This window comes from Salvia miltiorrhiza, unplaced genomic scaffold (assembly GCF_028751815.1).
Source record: "Salvia miltiorrhiza cultivar Shanhuang (shh) unplaced genomic scaffold, IMPLAD_Smil_shh original_scaffold_269, whole genome shotgun sequence".
Classification (NCBI taxonomy): domain Eukaryota; kingdom Viridiplantae; phylum Streptophyta; class Magnoliopsida; order Lamiales; family Lamiaceae; genus Salvia; species Salvia miltiorrhiza.
Genome location: NW_026651514.1, coordinates 14,820 through 29,793, shown reverse-complemented (window position 1 = coordinate 29,793; position 14,974 = coordinate 14,820). Strand labels below are relative to the sequence as shown.

Sequence of the window (14,974 nt, the reverse complement as noted above, 5' to 3'; positions counted from 1 at the left end):
AATTTCTTATTAAATTCCCTTTTATTTCATGGCCCCGTGTATCACAACGTTGGTACCCATACTATTTTTTTAATTGTTTTTTTTTGATAAATTACATAAATAAAGAAATTTAAAGACCGCACTACCATTAATTACATAAATTACAGTGGACTCGAATCCAGTACCTCGGACCTTGAGCATTTATCGCTGGGCCAACACACGCACACGTTAAGGTATACTATGAATTTATTTCTTTTAATTTGGAAAACACAAGGAAACTACCTTGTATCTCTTACAGGCTACCTATATTGCGTGGTAGCCGGTTTAATTTAATGGCAAATAATGTATTTTACTTTTTTTGATAAATAATGGATTAGTTCGAGAATTTAAATTATAGTTTAATAACAAAAAAATAACTGACAAATACTCAAAAGTTTCACCGACATGAGCAAAAAACCTAATAATTGCATATTTTTCTTACACAACTATACTTGTATAAGAAAAGTGTAAAACTTTTCACAAAAAATAATAACAACCCATCAACATCCAAGGTATATTAGACCATTCATTATAATTTGGGCATAAGATCAAGGCTTTTTTTTTTTTTTTTTTTGCAAGAGTGAACATTTTTTAATTACAAGTTATTTATGTGAGCATTTTTACCCATTACTACATAATTTTAGTTCGAACCAAATTCCAAAGAATTCAAAGTTTACGTACATACTAGTATGCTCATTCATGCTATGTACGACAAACATCAAAATTAAATAACATATTTAAATAAATAAGTATAAATATTAAATAGAATTAAAATATTAATACATGCAAAATATATTTTAAAATAAAATAAATATATCAATTACTCAATAAATTTTCAAATTTAAAAACGTAAATTTTCAACTATGTACAAAGTGTAACGATAATTATAGTTATTAAATAATTTTAAATAATGTGATAATAAAAATTAACATTTCACATTATTATTATAGAATATTTCACGTCATAATAAATAAATAATTATTTTTATATACAAGCATATATAAAAATTGTTAAAATTTTAACGAAGAGAAAAAATAAAGTATTTTAAAGTTTTCATAACTTATTTGTTTTAAATTCATTTTTGAAGAATTTTATACCATATTAAATATTTTTTCACGAACTTATATTTAAGATGCATATTAAATATTTATTCATAAATAAAATTGGACGATGTTTAGACAAGAATTAAATTATATAAAAAATAGAGATAAAAATAGTGAAAAAATTTCAGGAGAAGAGAGAAAAAAAAGAGGAAAAACATAGTGGGAAAAAATTCATCTGTATATATTATATAGATTAAATGGCATTTTTATATGAGTTGTTGCTTAACTAATAGTACATAAATTTGGATTTTTAAAAAAATTTGGATCGAATTAAAATTAAAATCACATTAAAAAAAAGAAGACAAAAAGTTAACAAGAATAAATAAGAAACATTTGTCCTTGAAGTTTCAATGTCCTTTTTTTTTATGAAGAGAATGAATCTTTTTCTCGAAGGATCAGAAAAAAAAGGGTCCGGATCTACTGCGGGAATGATTTGGAAGATCCAAAACCAAAAATAGTGGTATTTGCTAGCAACAACATAATGGAGGCAGTCAATCAATATAGATTGATCCGAAATATGATTCAAAACCAATATAGTACCGATGGGTACATAAGAAATGTATTGAATCAATTCTTTTTAATGAATCGATCCGATCGCAACTTCGAATATGGAATTCAAAGGGATCAAATAGGAAAGGATACTCTGAATCATAGAACTATAATGAAATATATGATCAACCAACATTTATCAAATTTGAAAAAGAGTCGGAAGAAATGGTTCGATCCTTTTATCTTGATTTCTCGAACAAACGAGAGATTCATGAATAGGGATCCTGATGCATATAGATACAAATGGTCCAATGGAAGCAAGAATTTCCAGAAACATTTGGAACATTTTGTTTCTGAGCAGAAGAGCCATTTTCAAATTAAACTTTCAACGTAGACCCTATATAAATTGGAACGGGCACAATCCCCGTGGCTGCTGAACCAAGTAACATGACAATAGGAACAATACTTGAGGTCGCGGAACATATTATCCCGACAATCGTAAACCACCACAATGGATCCACAATTTACCTCCCTTTAGACCCACCACGGCACGCACCACCAATGGTGGTGCTGGTTGAAGAAGCTCGAGAAGTTGATCAAGTGTCATCACTTTCTCCCAAGACTCCTTCGAAAGCCTCTTTTATAATTAAACACAGCACACAAAGGAAACCACCGAGCACACCCACAATGCCACCATAGTTATCTTGATCAAGGGGAAACTCAATCCTTCCAAACACCTCACTCTTCAAGTCCGATAAATATCTTCCTTATCTTGTTTACTTCCCTTCTTCTTCTACCAGTAAAGCTTCCCATGTGCAAACACCCCCTTGTCCAACATGAAACTAAACCCGAGCAGAGCTCAATTTTTTTTTCCATGATTTTGTCTTTGAACTATAAACTTTACAAACCAATTTCCCCTCAAAATTATCAACACTCACAAGCATGTTCTATTCAGAATATTATTCAAATGCACGAGTGTAAAATTCCAGAGGAAACACAATCTATTATAAACATAAGAAATCGAGAATATTAACTATATATAACAAGCATGTTCTACTCAGATAGAACCATGAATCCAAAATATCTTACAATCCGAGCAAGTCAGCAAATGCAGAGTGTCAAAATCCATAAGAAACATAAGTAATACCCAGCCTAATCCCTAAACCCTAAAAGCTAATACAGAAGCACAGACACCAAATTCAGCTCGGTAGCATAGAAAATTGAAGCTAAGGGAAAAAATAGCATAACTGGCATTACATGACTTGAGCTGAATATTCGGAGCATCAATTCATGAAGTGGGTGAAGTTTGTGAAGCATGCAGTGTTCAAGACAACGAAGAACAAGGTGTCCCCTTCCTACATTCAGACGGCTGACGGTGGACAAGGATCCGGCGCTTGGAGATTTCACCACCATTCAAGACGCCATCAACTCTCTCCCTTTCCATCAACCACGTCCGAGTCCTTATCAATGTTTATGCAGGCCTCTCCTTTTCAGTTGTATATGTTCTTAGATATAGGGTCTGTTCTCTTTGATTGATAATATTATTATCGGAAAATGAGGGATAACAAAAATTTATACCTTTAAATGCCTCTATTATCCCTCATTTTAAGTTCAACTTTTTCATTCCTTCTTTTCACTTCAAGGAGGGATAATATTATCGCACAAAAAACGGAAGGATAATATTATCCCTCCTTGAAGTTAAAAGAATGAAAGAAAATTGGTGAGCTTCTCTTTTGTGAAAAATGAGACAGAGTCCTTAGTTAGGCCATTAAGGAGGCAGAGTCCGACGGGGGGCGAGCCGCGGACGGTAGGGGAAATTATGGCTGAATACGAGACAGAGAGGGAGAGGCTCCCGGTTTTGGGAGAGAGAAGGATTTTTAGAGTAGGGAATGAAAGTAATTGTATTTACGAATTTGAAGATTTTTAGTGTCTTTATTATTTCCTGCACGAGATAAAATAAGGACAAGATTGCCATGATGTTTTTATGGAAGACAAAAGCTCTACTACTTGTGTCACGGGATGAATACTTGTATTTAACATTGAACATAAATATGAGGATCTAACACAATTCATAAATAAATATTTGTATTTAACTAGGATCCACAAGAACAAGATCTCAAAATATATATATAAAGAAAGCATCGAAATAAAAAGAAAACACATATGATAAAAAAAGCCATGAAACCCACTCACTAAATCATGTTGTAGGACGTTGTTTCATAAATCTTTTGGCGAGACTAAACTTTCAGCATAGACCTCATATGAAATAGAACGGGCACAATCCTCGTAGTTGCGGAACCGAATATCCTGACAGGCACAGGAAGCTTCACAAAACAACTTGGGGTCACGGAACACATTATCCCGACAATAGTAAACCACCACAAAGGATCCACAATTTACCAAAATCTCTCCCTTTAGACCCACCACCAATGGTGCTGGTTGAAGAAGCTCAACAAGATGAGCAAACGTCGCCACTCTCTCCCAAGACTCCTTCATAACCCAAACTCGAAAGCCTATTTTATAATTATCACATAGCACACAAAGGAAACCACCAAGCACACCCACAGTGCCACCATAGTACTCTTGATCAAGGGGAAACTCAATCCTTCCAAACACCTCACTCTTCAAGTCCAAGCAAATAATAAGTTTTACAAGTCCGCTCTTCCAGTAAAGCTTCCCACCTGCAAACACCCCCCTTGACCAAGATGAATGTAAATATGGGCACATCTCAATTGTTTTCCATGATTTTGTCTTTGAACTATAAACTTTACCAATCCCCTGGGAATCATGAAAACCAAACACACTCACAAACACCTTGTACTCATCACTCGATTCAACCCAACCAAATCCAAATTTCTGAATAAAGCCGGGATTAGAAATTTCTGGAAGTTTCTTGGAGATTCTAGTGGATGGGTTCCACAACTGAATTCGAATACGTTCCTCTTCCTTTTCTTCCTCTTCCTCGAGAATGCAGAGCAGCCCATTACAGCACCCCACAATTTTAAGTGTGCGGTGAGGCCATTCACCCAAATACGTATCTATAATGACACTTTGTTGGAGGAAACAAGGGTTCTTCTTCGAATTTTGGTGGTGTCTTTTAATGAATCTTTTGCTGCCAATTAAAGAGCCCCATGATTTCGAAACGCACCTCACTCTCAAGAGTGATTTCACCGACAGTCTTGGCAGTATTTCTTCCTCGATGATTTCTTCATGGAGATGGAGAGATTTTCGACTACTTTTTCCAATCTCCATAGCCAAAGCTGCGAATGTTTCGAGGTTTTTGTATATGAAGAGGCGAGGGTTTTGCTTTTTGTATTTACAACAAATAGTTTTAATTAGGGGTGTGCAGCGGGTCGGACCCGGACCGACCCGTCGGGTTTGTTGGACCGAAAATTTTAAAATGAAGGACTGACCCGGACCGAAAAATGTGTGCGGGCCGACCCGGACCCGGACCAAACCCGAGCAACGGGTCCGGTTAGGTCCGGATCCGACCCGCCGAAGCCAAAAATTTTTTTTTCCTGTTTTCGCACTTAATTTTCATACATAAAACATAATAAATACGATACAAACACATATCAATATCATAGTTTCACCATTCGCAATCCACAATCACAACAAAAAACATAAATCAAAATCATTCCTCCTTTAGGTTTTAGAAATTTTTGAAATTTAATATTATTAATATTATTATAAATATTAAATATATAAAATAAATAATTAATTTTTAATGATATGGGTCGGTCCGGGTTCGGCGGGTTCGACCGGGTCTCGACCCGGACCGACCCGAAAAAAATCGGTCCTAAGAATTAGACCCGACCCGGATCATACACAATGGGTCGGTCCGGTCCGGACCGAACCCGTCGGTCCGGGCGGGTTCGGCGGGTCCGGTTCGGGTTTGCTCACCCCTAGTTTTAATTTAGGTTTCACGAATAAGAAAGAAATATGGGCTGAAATCTTAAGTTCTTAACTAGTATGCAAGGCCCAATAAGATTTAAAAAAAAAAAAAGTAATTGTCGCTAAATACATAAACTTTTCTCATTTTTTTGAATTGCACACCACCTTTAAAATTCGTCTCATAATATATAAACTTTCTCTTTTTTCTGGAATTTCTCACGGCCACCCAACATAAAAATAACGTGGATGCCAAAAAGCGCCACATATTCAAGCTGAAAAATTAGATTAATTGACGTGGCAGCTATGTAGGCAAAATGACGTAGTTTTGAGTTTTGATTCTTTTTTTTTTCTTCCGAAATTCAAAAATATCAATATTTTAGAAATACAATTTATATCAGTTATTTTTGTAGTTGTTCAGTCCTTATGTTCCTAAAATATCAACATAAGGAACATAAAGATTGAACAACTACAAAAATAGCTGATATAAATTATATTTCTAAAATATTGATATTTTCAAATTTTGAAAAAAAAAATCAAAATTTAAAACTACGTCGTTTTGTCTACATGGCTGCCACGCCAATTAATATAATTTTTCGGCGTGAAATATATGGTATTTTCGGCATCAACATCATTTTCACGCTGAGTGGTTGGGTGGTCGTGGGAAATTCCAGAAAAAATAGAAAGTTTATGTATTGTGAGGCGGATTTAAAAGGTTGTGTGCAATTTCAGAAAATAATGAAAGTTTATGTATTTAGGAGAAATAACCCTTTAAAAAAATAAATATAAATATTGAATCGAATCAAAATATAAATTAATAGTAGTATGAGTTATTATTTGTAAATAAAATAATTCACTCCAATTATTTAAAAAAAATAAAATTTGATAATAAATAAATTTTTAACTTTGTATTTTCATTACTTGGAATGAGCTGGTCTTGGGTACAACTGGCCAAGTTGTACCCTGATCTGCATCCTGACCCGAACCCGCATCTTGATCTGAACCTTGTAAATGACATTACTTGGTTATACAAATGACATTGCATGTAATTGACACTATTCAGTTATACAAATGACACTGCGTATAAATGATACTATAGCATTATAAATGACACTGTGTATAATTGACACTATTCGACAATATAAATGACACTTTCTGTAATTGACGCTACAATATTATAAATGGCACTATAATATTTTAAATAACACTATAAGATTGAAAATGACACAACAACATTTTAAAATGTCTTAGTGTAATTTTTATATAATTGAATTAATAGTGTCAATTATAGACAGTGTTATTTGTATAACCGAATAGTGTCATTTATAAACAGTGTCATTTATATAACTGAATAGTGTCAATTATAGATATATGTCTATATTATTAAAAAGAAATTTATTTTACAAAAATAGATTTGCTTGTTATATTCTTTCATATTAATTAATTTAAGGATAATTGTGGTATTTAAAACTATATAATCTATAAAAATATTATACATTATTATTATGCTTGTCTTTTATTATTATTGTTTCTAGCTTGTAATTTATTGAAACTATATAATCTATGAAAATATTGTTCATTATTATTGCTATTATACTTGACTTTTAATAAAAAAAATGCCTAAAATATACGAAATAACAACAAAAGTTTGTAATGTATTAAAATTAATTTGTAATATATTGAAACTATATAATCTATGAAAATGTTGTTCTTTGTTATTACTATTATACTTGTCTTTTAATAAAAAAATATCTTAAATATGCGAAATGTCCAAAAAAAATAAAATTCACAGGCCCAAATTAATACCTTACTCCGCCACTGACGCAAAGATATGAACCAAGCAATCCACAGAACACGATTGAACAAAAGAGAGATAAATAACACTGAAGATAATAATAATAATACAATTCCTTATTAAATATATTGGATATTCCCCTTTTATTTTAGTGTCAATATATGAATCTAGCCTATTTCATATAGTAAACTTAAAAATTGGCCAGTCAAATAAAAACTTTAAAATTTGGCCAGATTTTATGTAAAAGTACAATTTTACCCTTAACATAAAAACTAAAAAAATGGCCACTCACCCTCCCTGCCTCTCTCTCTCTCTCACGCTCATTCTCTTCATCATCTCTCTCTCTCTCTCACGCATCCTCTCCTCTCCTCTCTCTCTCTCCACCGATCTATCTCCACCGATCTCCATCGAGAAACGCCGCCGTCTATCTCCACCGATTTCCATCGACGTCGCCGCCTATCTTCACTGTCTTCATCTCCATCGATGCCGCCGCCTTCATCTCCATCGATGTCGCCGTCTATCTTCACCGCCTTCATCTCCATCGCCGCCGCCGTCAATCTCCACCGCCTTCATCTCCGCCGCCGCCTTAATCCTTAGGTTGCTGGTTCAAATCCGGCAGTGGTTGTGGGTGGATATTGCAGATCTAGGGTTCCAGACATCCAGGCGTGGTAGATCTAGGGTTCCAGGCGGCTTGGGGCCTGAAATCCGAAGCGCCGCCGCCTCGGCCTCGTCGCCTCCGCCATCTCCTGCTTCGTCCCCTGCCGCGAAGCGCCGCCGCCCCCGGCCTCGTCGCCTCTGCCATCTTCTGCTTCGCCCGCTCGCTTCGACTCTCTGGAAGAGCTGTCGATCTGAGCTTGAAATCGAACAATGACCGGAAAATGGACAGCGCCGATGAGAAGGTGGTCGCAGTGATCTTGGTGGCAGGTCCTAGTAAAGGTGCGAATTTTCTGATTCTGTTCTCAATTTCTGTCTAATGCAACAATTCTCCTTTGAATTCACTCTTCCCCCCCCCCCCATTTTAATGGCGATTTTGCTCAGGGACTCGATTTAGGCCGCTTTCTTTCAATACTCCAGAGCCTTTATTTCCTCTGGCTGGTCAGCCAATGGTTCATCACCACATCTCCGCCTGCAAAAGAGTATGTTTCAATTGTTTTGGAAGAAAATGATTATTTCTCATTTCATTGGTTTGCGAATGTGGTGAGTTTCTGGTTTGCTATTGAAGCGTGCAGAAGTTGCTTTTGTGAATGTGGCATCTTCCATTTGTGTTGCAAATTTACAATTTGTTAAGCTGGAAGACAAGAGTGTTGTTTTAATAATTGATAGTGTGCAGATGCCCAATTTGGTCCAAGTTTTTCTTATAGGATACTACGACGAGCGGGAATTTTGGAATTGGAGTTTGGATTTGAAAAAATGACATGTTTCTGGTCACAAGATTTTGGAATATTATTGATTGCCGCTAATCTGCAATGAAATGATGATTGTTTGAGGCAAGTGATGAATGGCTTTGGAGTTGAGAGAGCCAACGCATAATTAGTTGCCATGTTGTGTGTTTTTGAAGCCCTGTGTTGTAATTTTGAGGATTATTCATGTAGCTTCAATTCAATTGGAGGCATGTTTTTTTGTTGATAATATATTGTTGTATTTTGATTGTTGATTTAGAGGAATTGATGTATTTTGATGGTGGATTGAGTTGTTGTATTTTGGTGTTGTACAACAATTTTTTTAATGTTCTTAAATTCACAACCAAATTTATGAATTCACAATTTAATGTTCTTGAATTCACGACCACATTTATGAATTCACAACTAGATTTAAGAATACATTTATGAATTCACAACTAGATTTAAGAATTCACAACCAAGTCGATGAATTCACAACTAGCTCGATGAATTCACAACTTAATATTCTTAAATTTACAACCAAATCTATAAATTCACAATCAAAATAAATTACAGTTTTAATTGTGAATTCAAACTTTAAAAACTCAAATTCACAACTACTTGAATTCACAACCACAATAAATTCTAGTTGTGAATTAAATTCAGGTTGTGAATTCGACTGATTGTGAATTCACAACCAACATAAATCTGGTTGTGAATTAAATTTTGGTTGTGAATTCGTTTGGTTGTGAATTCACAACCAAAAAATTCTAGTTGTGAATTAAATTTTGGTTGTGAATTCGACTGGTTGTGAATTAAATTTTGGCTGTGAATTCGACTAGTTGTGAATTCACAAACAAAAAATTCTGGTTGTGAATTCGACTGATTGTGAATTCTCAATTCACAACCAGTGTGAATTCACAACCAAAAAATTTTGGTTGTGAATTCACACTGGTTGTGAATTGCGGGATTTTTTAAAGGGGTGATGTAAAGTGGCCATTTTTTTAATTTTTAATGTGGAAGGGTATTTTGGTAACAATGGCCATTTTTTTATGTTTTTATTTTAGTGGACAATTTTTAATTTTACAATATGAAAGTGGCTATTTTCAAAATCCACTCTTTATTTTATGGCAATGTGTATCACAACGTTGGTACCCATGCGTATTTTTTTTTTAAATAAAGAAATTTAAAGATCGCACTTCAGTAAATTACATGAATAAATAAAAAAATTTTAAAAATCACACTACAGTGGACTCAAAACTCAGGACCTCAGACCTTGAGCATTAACCACTTACCGCTAGGCCAACACACGCACATGTTAAGGTGTACTATGAATTTATTTCTTTTAATTTTTAAAACACAAAGGTAGCTAGCCGGGGACTACCTCATATCTCTTACCGGCTACCTATATTGCGTGGTAGCCGGTTTAATTTAATGGCAAATCATGTACGTAATTTACTTGTTTTGATAAATAATGAATTAATTTGAGAATTTAAATTATAGTTTAATAATTAAAAATAACTGGCAAATACTCAAAAGTCTCATCGATATCAACAAAAAATCTAATAATTGCATATTTTTCTTACACAAGCATACTTGTACAAAAAACAATAACAACCCATCAACATCCAAGGGTATTTAATTACAAGTTATATATGTGAGCATTTTTACCTATTAATACATAATTTTAATTCAAACCAAATTCTAAAGAATTCAAAGTTTACGTACAATCTAGTATGCTCATCCATGCTATGCACGATAAACATCGAAATTAAATAACATGTTTAAATAAATAAGTATAAATATTAAATAGAACTAAAATATAAATACATGCAAAATATATTTTAAAATAAAATAAATATATCAATTACTCAATAAAATTCCAAATTTAAAAACGTAATTTTTCAACTATATGCAATGTGTAAGATAATTATAGTTATTAAATAATGTGATAATAAAAATTAACATTACACATTATTATTATAGAATATTACACGTTCTAATAAATAAATAAATATTTTTATATACAAATATAAATAAAAAGTGTTAAAATTTTAATGAATATTTTAAAGTTTTCATAACTTATTCGTTTTAAATTCTTTTTTGATGAATTTTATACCATATTAAATATTTTTTCACGAACTTATATTTAAGATGCAGATTAAATATTTATTCATAAATAAAATTGGGCGATGTTTAGACAAGAATTAAATTATATATAAAAAATAGAGATAAAAATAGTGAAAAATTTCAGGGAGCAGAGAGAAAAAAAGAGGAAAAACATAGTGGGAAAAAAATCATGTGTATATATTATATAGATTAAATGGCATTTTTATATGAGTTGTTGCCTAATTAATGCATAAATTTGGATCGAATTAAAAATAAAATCACATAAAAAAAGACAAAAAGTTAAGAAGAATAAATAAGAAACATTTGTCCTTGAAGTTTCAATGTCCTATTTTTTATGAGAATTTTTTTCTTAAAGGATTTAAAAAAGGGTAATTTTAAATACAGCCCCCAATTTTCTCACCATAGCCCCTTATTTAACAAAATAATAAAAATAATTATAATTTTACTATTATATCCTTATAGTCTCAATCTAAAATTTGCAACAGCACACATCTAGTACAATCACTTTCTCCTCTCTCGGCTCCTCTGCTGAAATTTACAATAAAATTAACACACACCTAACACAGCCACCTTCTCCCTCTCTCGGCTCCTTTGCTGCCCCACAGCTGCCATTGCTCCCTTATTCTCTCTCTTCCTCTCATCTCTCCCATGATGAACGGCGTAAATCGCTGCCGCCTCCCCTCTTTCGGCCGGTACAGCAGCCCCAACGGCCACCGCCGCCGCCGTTCTTCCCTTTTTTTTTTTTTTCCATATTTGGCGCTGCCCCTTTCGTCCTCGACTCCTCGCTCCCCCATCCCCTCTTTCTTTACTTCGGCAGAACGGAAGTCAACACAGCTCCGACGCTGACCGCCGACAGCCAGTTTTTTTCGACCTCCGACACCCCTCGACTCGACATACGAGACAAAGACTCAAGCCAAAACAGTCGGCCATACATAGAGAATTATGGATAGGGCAGATTCAAATTTTAAAATCTGCAAATGGTTAAATCACTGTATTCTTGCAAATAGGTATCAAGATCTGTAATTTTTTGCTCGTTTCCTCCAATTCTAAATATTCCTGACGATTGCTCCTTCAATTTCCCTTCTTTTTCAAACGATGGGGCTATAAGGATATAATAGTAAAATTATAATTATTTTTATTATTTTTTTAAATAAGAGGCTATGGTGAGTAAATTGGGGGCTGTATTTAAAATTACCCTTTAAAAAAATGAGGATTAGGATCGGGAATGATTTGGAAGATCCAAAACCAAAAATAATGATACTTCCTCCGTCCACGAAAGAACTTCATATCTTTCCTTTTTGGGACGTCCACAAAAGAACTTCCTACCTATTTTTGGACTATACCCCACCACTTATAATTCTCTTACTTTTCATTTTTCACAACTCTCAATATTAATTATAACACCTTTTCACCACTCCCAATACACTCAACTACCTTTTATCCACTCTCAATACACTCAACAATATTTTTTATTAAAACCTGTGCCACTCCATCCTAGGAAGTTCTTTCATGGACGGAGGGAGTATTTGTAGTAGCCCGCTCTTTTATTTATAATTAAATCTAGTAAATGCAAATTATTATAAATGAATCCAGTTTATGGTCCTGATTTTTTTTAATATCAGAAACGGAGTTATTATTTTAGCGTTATACTTTTATAACGTATGAGAAAAACGCGACGATGATTATTGAGCCATTCAATAATTATTATTTTCAAGTTATAACTGACTTAGCAAAGTCATGTTATTTATTAATCGAGAAACGGAAGCAGTTATATTTTATTAATGCTACTAGAAGTCGAGGATTTATTTCCGACAGCAAAGCAGATTAAATCTACGGATTTAATTTAAGTTATATTATAGTTTATCAAGTTAGCAGGCAAGGAAAAAAATATCAAACAGATACAATAACGGATGATAGAGAATAGAAGCCAGTATTTTATTACAGTTCACGAATACAGTCTACTTCCCAGCTTGGGGAAAATTGTATAGTATTTTACAAGGTTGAATTTACCACCATTTGCTTCCCCACCACTACACCTACTCTTACACTCCACCAACTTCTCCATTACATTTGTTTTTCTCCACCAAACATTCCACTTACTTCATTCCTTATGTCATACACCAAGCACCAGAAAGGGAGATGAAGTTCCTGCTGCCAACTGCCAAGTATCGAGAGGTAAGTCTTGGCCTAAGTTTTCTTCATTCCATACTTGGTTCTTTCTGCATTTGTTGAGAAAACAATATTTGCAATTTCAGTTCCTTTCCCCATTTAATTCATAGCAACAGACAACCACCGACACCAAGCATTTCAGGTAAATACTACACAATGCAATTCAGCTATCTTCTCATCATACCATCAGACACATGTTTGAGTAGGAATATAGAGATGTAAACGGGTATATATGCTTATAGATCCAGCAAGTCACACGCTCAATATACAGAAATCAATTTATGTAATTACAATTCTTCACATGAGTCAGATGATGAGAATGCTTTTGACATTTGCAAACCATAGTTCCTAGTTTAATCTCTAACTTTATCAAAATAGGAACACAGAACAGATCCCTTTAACTTCAAACCACAAACTATTGTTTATATACAGACTTATACAAAGAAGAAGAGGAAGGTAGAACAAAGACTTAGCTTTAAGATATAGTGCCGGCTGCCGGTTCGGACGAACCAAGGGGACGGCGAACCCCTGCTGCCGTGACGAACACCGAGAACAAAAACGGCGAACTATCGATTATCTCGTCTGCATCAGATCAATGACAGCAAGTGAGACCGGTGGTCGACGGCGTCTGACTCGCCGGAGATGGAGGAAGGCAGAGGATGAGGCTGAGACGCCGATTTAAGCGCGAAGTTAGGACTTTCACTCTGTTTGTTTTGGAGACCACCTATGCATCGTGTGTGTGAGACTCAGAGAGGAGAGGAACTTCCTCTGGCCGGGTTACAAAATCGGGACGGCGGAATCAGGCGAGAAAGCTCGCCTCGATACTTCACAATTCGTGAAATCGAGAGAGAACAAGAGATCTCTTTGAGGGTTCTGCTCAGTGAAACCAAGAGGAAAGAAGACGCCGGACGGAACTGGCGGAAGCTGAACGACGCCGGACCTAAGCTCGGCGGCAGCCGACGCCGGTTGGAGCATAGAAGGCGACTGAAGCTCGACTGATGTTGAGAGAGACCGACTGATTCTACGGATTCCGAACGAAGGAGCAGCAGCGATCGACGACGGCGCTCTCCCAGACGACGACCGCTGACCGGTACCGAGCCCGAGCAGCAGCAACTCCAGTCGGCGATGGCTCCCAAACGACAGCAGCCCGGCGGATTTCAGGCGAAGATGCGGCCGCAGCAGCGACCTGGGTTTGACGATTAGGGCTCTACGATGAAGAAAACGGGCGAGAGGTGGCTCCCTCAGCCGGGCGAGGCGCTCGCCGGAGGAGAAGCGGCGCTGGCGAGATTTGGGAAGAGAGGTTGCTGATTTGGGTGGAGGAATTGAGGAACAGAAGTCGTGAAAATGAGAGAGAAAGAACCGAGATTTCATGTGAAGGATTGGGCCATTCTATTGGGCCTTTGTATTTTTTTTATTTGGGCTTGTGAATTATTTTCTTTTGGGCCGAATTCTTTTAAGTTTGGGCCGAAAAAATTTAAGATCGGGCTTAATTTTATTTCTTTTGCTTGGGCTTTCATATTTTAATTTTCGGGCTTGAATTTTTAATGGCTTGGGCTTCACATCTAAATTCGAATTGGGCCTTTATCTATATTAATTGGGCCGAATTACTTGAGTTTGGGTTTGTTTTATTCTAAAGGAATTGAGCTTCCAATTTAATTGATTGGGCTTTCATTTAAATTCGAACTGGGCCAGTCTTTTATTTAATTGGCTCTTCTAATTATTTCTATTGGGCTTGAATTATTTTAAAGATTGGGCTTATGCTTATTTTACGATAGGCTATTATTCTAATCCCAATTATATTTCGTTGGGCCAGTTTAATTCATCATTTGGGCCGAGTTTTATTTAATTTTAAGCTCAGAATAATTCATTCTATTCTTGGGCTAATTTTAAATTATGGACTGAAATGTTAATTCAGTTGGGCCTAACTTTTTAATGGGCCTCTTTCACTTAATTGATTATTGGGCTTTGTTATTATATCCAATTGGGCCTTGTTTTATTTT

General features: G+C 35.1%; 1 protein-coding gene and 1 long non-coding RNA gene across 3 annotated transcripts; one reads left to right on the top strand and one right to left on the bottom strand.

Annotated features, from left to right (window-relative positions):
* Window positions 1–3,827: 3,827 nt before the first annotated feature.
* LOC131003807 (F-box/kelch-repeat protein At3g23880-like) lies at window positions 3,828–4,862 on the bottom strand. The gene has a single exon (XM_057930362.1). It carries the CDS (start codon window positions 4,860–4,862, stop codon window positions 3,828–3,830), a length of 1,035 nt encoding a protein of 344 aa, XP_057786345.1.
* A 2,588-nt stretch (window positions 4,863–7,450) lies between these two features.
* On the top strand, window positions 7,451–9,054 carry LOC131003805 (uncharacterized). Of its 2 annotated transcripts, XR_009094803.1 has the most exons (3): window positions 7,462–8,232; window positions 8,335–8,432; window positions 8,627–9,054. It is a non-coding gene; the product is annotated as an uncharacterized LOC131003805 (long non-coding RNA). The 2 variants fall into 2 exon arrangements; XR_009094802.1 differs by having other exon boundaries at window positions 7,451–8,232; window positions 8,335–9,054.
* Window positions 9,055–14,974: the final 5,920 nt, after the last annotated feature.

Bases quoted from the DNA above. Each gene is read 5' to 3' on its own strand.
- LOC131003807 (XM_057930362.1), bottom strand. From the start codon at position 4,862: ATGGAGATTGGAAAAAGTAGTCGAAAATCTCTCCATCTCCATGAAGAA.